The 4,759-nt window shown below is 33.7% G+C and overlaps 1 protein-coding gene across 1 annotated transcript in view; it reads right to left on the reverse strand.

Annotated features, from left to right (window-relative positions):
* Window positions 1-1,468: 1,468 nt before the first annotated feature.
* LOC111444138 overlaps window positions 1,469-4,759 on the reverse strand; it is an 18,059-nt gene continuing 14,768 nt past the window's right edge. The window contains exons 15-21 of the mRNA XM_023082115.1: window positions 4,000-4,137; window positions 3,693-3,798; window positions 3,543-3,614; window positions 3,352-3,413; window positions 2,471-2,630; window positions 2,196-2,362; window positions 1,469-2,090 (exon numbers count right to left, since the gene is read on the reverse strand). Of these exons, the coding sequence (XP_022937883.1) occupies window positions 1,764-2,090; window positions 2,196-2,362; window positions 2,471-2,630; window positions 3,352-3,413; window positions 3,543-3,614; window positions 3,693-3,798; window positions 4,000-4,137 (1,032 nt within the window). The 3' untranslated portion in view covers window positions 1,469-1,763. The remainder of the gene's footprint in view (window positions 2,091-2,195; window positions 2,363-2,470; window positions 2,631-3,351; window positions 3,414-3,542; window positions 3,615-3,692; window positions 3,799-3,999; window positions 4,138-4,759) is intronic.

Genomic DNA, 4,759 nt, shown 5'->3' on the forward strand with positions numbered 1-4,759 from the left:
TTTTTTTTTTTTTTTTTTTTTTTTTTTGAAAATAGAATTGGAAAAAAAAGAAATTTAAAATTTGAGAAATAAAAATAAAAAAGTGAAATATAATTGAATTTTTGAGGGGGAAGAATTTTAATTTATTTTATTTATTATAATAGAGAGAGCCCAATGCAAAGATTTTGTTTGTTGATTTATAATAATAATAATAATAATAATAATAACGAGAATTGGTAGTTAGATAGGGGCCGAATGTCGTTGGTGGCTCCACTTTTCCTGAATTAGTAAGGTTTTAGATGTCGGGTTTCAGCTTTAAACATCGGGTCAGTCTTAGGGTCATTTGTCAGATGGTATTTGCATTAGGTGTTGGCTTTGTACCATCTATCAATTTATTTTTTCTGGGTGGAAGTCCACTTGAAAAAGGACGGAGTAAAATGAGCGAGTGGTGGAGATGGGATAAGAGGCGTGAGTAGTAGTACATCATTCTTCTTCCGCTTTTTATATATATAGACTTTCTAAATTACTTTTCAATGTCCAAAGTCGTAATAACAAATGTTCTTGACGTATAAAATTTGACCTGTTGTACACCAAAACGTCATTCACCAAGAACAATTCTCATGAAATATCATTATACAAGAAATCATTTTATTGTTTTAGCCCAAATGTATGGCGGAAAACACGGACTTTTCCAACTCTTAAAATCACTTGATATAATTTTTCTCATCGTTCTTGCATTTTCAACGTACACCAAAATGTCATAATATTTACTTGTTAAATTCTCTATCAATCTCAGTCGTCTACTAAACTTGCAGTTCAATTTCTTTCACTCGTTGAGGATAGATTTATCTTCGAAAAAGTCGAGGCAATGTCTCAATCATTGACCAACTTCTTTTACTTCTTTGGGTAACTAAATGGGTAACTAAATATTGCTAATCTCTAATTATTGGAAGCAAAATAAAACTCGACATGGTTAAATTCCTTTTAATTGTCTCACGAATGCATGATCTTAATCTTAAAAGTCTTACTTTCTAGATAAAAAGAATATATATTTCATCTTAATTGTCTCGAGATGCATTTTAAAATCCTTGAGAAAGAGATTGAAAGGAAAAACCTAAAGAGGACAATATATATTAGCAACAAAATTAGACTGTTACAAATGATATCAAAGCTAAACATACGACAAGGACTCGAGTCCAAGAGGGGTGGATTGGGGGATCCCACATCTCTTGGAGAAGGGTGCTAATGAGGACACTGAATCCCAAAGGGAGCTGCATTGTGAAATCTCACATCGATTGGAAAGGAGAACAAAACACTCTAGCAGACGCGTTTTTAAAACCTTAAGGAGAGAAAGCCCAAAGAATACAATATCTATAACGTGTTATGTTCAAACCTCGGAATTTGTCTACAAGTTTTCAAATGTGACTCGGGACATTCAAAATTTAAACATTATAATACAAAGAGATTGAGAGAGATTATAAGATGATGGTGAAAAAAGCTTAGGGGAAATTGCACCAACATTAAGGTTCAATCAACTATATGGTTAGATCAAGAAAAGAATGAAGGGCTAAAACCAGTCAACAAATGATGTGAAAAAAGACTATACAAAGAATGATACAAACTCTCAGATGCTAAAACTACTGTTCTTTGCTTCGCATTTCTGAGGTAGGGAGGGAGCTGAACATATAGAAGGGTGGTTACATAAAATAATACATCACCCGGTGATTAAGCAATTCTATTATTAGGGGAATAACATATATGAAAATTGATACATTCATTCATACTCACAATAGATTAGGAGTTGCATTAGAAGTCAATGTCTTAGAAGAACATACAGATGCATCCGATGAATCTACAGCTCGTTCGAGATCGACCAATGGTTTCAGTCTTCTCTCTACCTCCTTGCTTTGCAGATTAATCTCCTCCAGAACCATAGACAAAGCGGATTTGCAAGAATCCTCGTCCTGGAATGCTAGGATCCATCTCCCATCCACAAACGGTTTCGTCTTTAACTTTGACGGGGTACCGTGTTTAGCAGGATCCAGAAAGGGTAACGTTGATGGACGAATTCTCAAATGCAGCCACCTTGAGTGTTTTTCATCTATTCTAGGCTGATAGGAGCAGAAGAACAGTTATGACTTGAGAATTCATAATCATCCAGGCAAGGACAGATTAAAGATTTGCCATTAAATAGTTTCATGCGAATGAAATCTTACATTTGACCCAGCAAGAGGTGCAGCGACTCGAATAATTCCATAATTCGGTTTTGATGGCACTTCTTCAGCAAGAATTATCCACCCGAAAGTTCCCATAGAGGTTCCAAGAAAGTAAAAATGGCGCTCTTTTCCCCTCTCGAACGCAATTCTACAAGGAACAGAACCATCTACATGGCAAGAACTTGGATAGTTATTCACATACTCATGGCAACCTACGTGATTAATTTAAAAATATGGTAGAACCTAAATTATGCAATTCTAAGTTTAAAACTAACCAAGTCTCATCTCAGCACCCGGTTTAGGTCCCGAAGCATCTAGTTCAGCAACCTTTGCACGGGAACATTCAGGAATTTCCGAGGGAGGGCCAATACCAGGCTGTTCTGACAAAGCCTTGCCATGGGAAAATGACTGAAGTTGGTGTAGAAGAACAAATACCTGGAATGGAAAGAGGACAAGATATTGCTAAAAGAAGCTTCATACAGAATAGTAAATTGCATGGGGAAAAACAAATAGAACAAATATCCTGTATCTTTTCGCTCTCTTTTATTTAATCTCACCCATTTCGGAGGGAAAATATGTTTAAAGTAGCTGACATTTTTTTGTTTAAAAAACAATTCAACTTTAAGACAATAATGTACGCGTAAACCCGCATCTGTCTAGAGCTGAGTTTCGGATGATCAATAATTAAACTTATCTGGACAAGTGATCATAAGCTAAAGTTTGGTGGAAGTTAGTTTTTCCCTTCTATCTTGATTAATGGCAGATTCGGAAGTTGATTGAATGGATTCAGAAGATATTTCAGGGCATTCTCACAGAGAATTTTGAAATTGATGCATAGCATGGTGCATTTCATTCTTTTTTTGGAATAAGAAACAGAACAAGCGTTATAGACACAAAAAGGAGGGGCGAATAACCTAAGGGCCCAAAGTAGAGATAACCCCCACCAAGGAGTATCTTCCCAATACAAAAGCATGATGCCTTGAATTTTCCCTTGGTCGGGCATCAATAACTGGTAAGTTTAAAGATACCTTTTTGAAATTTATGGCAATCTAGTGTATGATATTTTATTGTTTGTTCCCTTTTATTTTTGTCCTTTTTCTAATTTGTTAACTTCTAACGGAATCTATTTCATATTTTACTAGCGAGAGGGAAGTACCTTAACCAACTCAGACATTCTTTGACCAGCAGCGAATGATGATTCAGGTGGAACAGCATCATCTGTAAGGACAAGAAGTAACATTAAAATCTTGGGGCAGTAGCATTCAATCTCACCATACATTAAATGAACCACCCAACTTCTGACAAAATAATAAGACTACGAATCTTATAGCTAGTCATTATTCTTACCTACAACAGAAGCCTTCGCATGGTGCAAGAGCATGCATTTTGGTTCTTTCCTTGGTGATGGGGCTTCAATTACTACGGAAAGTTTAGTGGTTCAGCACCCAGAAAACACTTGATACACTTAACATTCGTCAAATCACATTAAATAAATACCTCTTTTGCACTTTTTCCACTCGTCTGACAGAAGAATAATGAGGAAATCCGACCAAATCCCTCTAGCTTCCTTTAGGAGCTCAGAAGCGCAGTACTTATATGAATCCTATTAAATTTCAAAGAGAAAAAAGATCAGAAAAAATAAGCTTAAACCCTTTCATTTACTGATGTAAGTAATAAACATGACAAATTTCCTTCAAACAATCAAAAACAGAAAAGGAAAGTGCTTTCTCTCTTTTCTTTTTCTATAAGAAACCGAGCTTTCATCGAGAAAAATGTTCTCAGTACTCTTCCATGTATAACTTACTTTCAACAATTTTAGATGATGACTATTAAACTCCGCCTCACTGTAAGGTAACAACTGACGCAGAAGCCACCCCCCATCCCACAATATTTCTGCGGAGATATTTGAACGACAAAAGAGGCTGACCAATGCATCTAGCACCTAACACATGGCCAATAAAGATGGACTGTTCGTTAGTACAAGTACAAGAAAGATCTTGTTCACTGTTACATGAATAAAATGATAACATTTCAGGAGTCATAACCATCATGATTCGTGAAACAATGGAACCATTTATCATTCATTGTAGCTTTAAGGGTCTGTTATTTTGGTTTTTTCTTTTCTCTTTTTTTTTTTTTTTTTTTTTTTTTTTTGTACATATTGACATTTATCGAAATTCACACTGGATTGAAAGTTTATGATTGGGTTAGATATAAAATTAGTTTTTATATTTTATATATTAATTAATTTGCAAATTTTTAATATTAAATTTAGAAACTTGAAAAATAAATGGAAGTTTGAGAATCTAATAGCCAATTTAGATACAAATTTGATAATTTAAAAACTAAATTTATAATTTAATTAATATGAAAAAAACATTATCTTATTATGTATTGAAAATTTAAGAATATTTTTTAAATAAATTATTAAATCTACTCATTATTTGATGTATAACTCAAAACTTATATATTTTTTAAATAAATTATTAAATCTATTAATTCAAAAATTGAATTCGATGTATAACTTTAAAACTTATTATGTATTGAAAATTTAAGAATATTTT

Source organism: Cucurbita moschata, unplaced genomic scaffold (genome assembly GCF_002738365.1).
Source record: "Cucurbita moschata cultivar Rifu unplaced genomic scaffold, Cmos_1.0 Cmo_Scf00006, whole genome shotgun sequence".
In the NCBI taxonomy this organism is placed as follows: domain Eukaryota; kingdom Viridiplantae; phylum Streptophyta; class Magnoliopsida; order Cucurbitales; family Cucurbitaceae; genus Cucurbita; species Cucurbita moschata.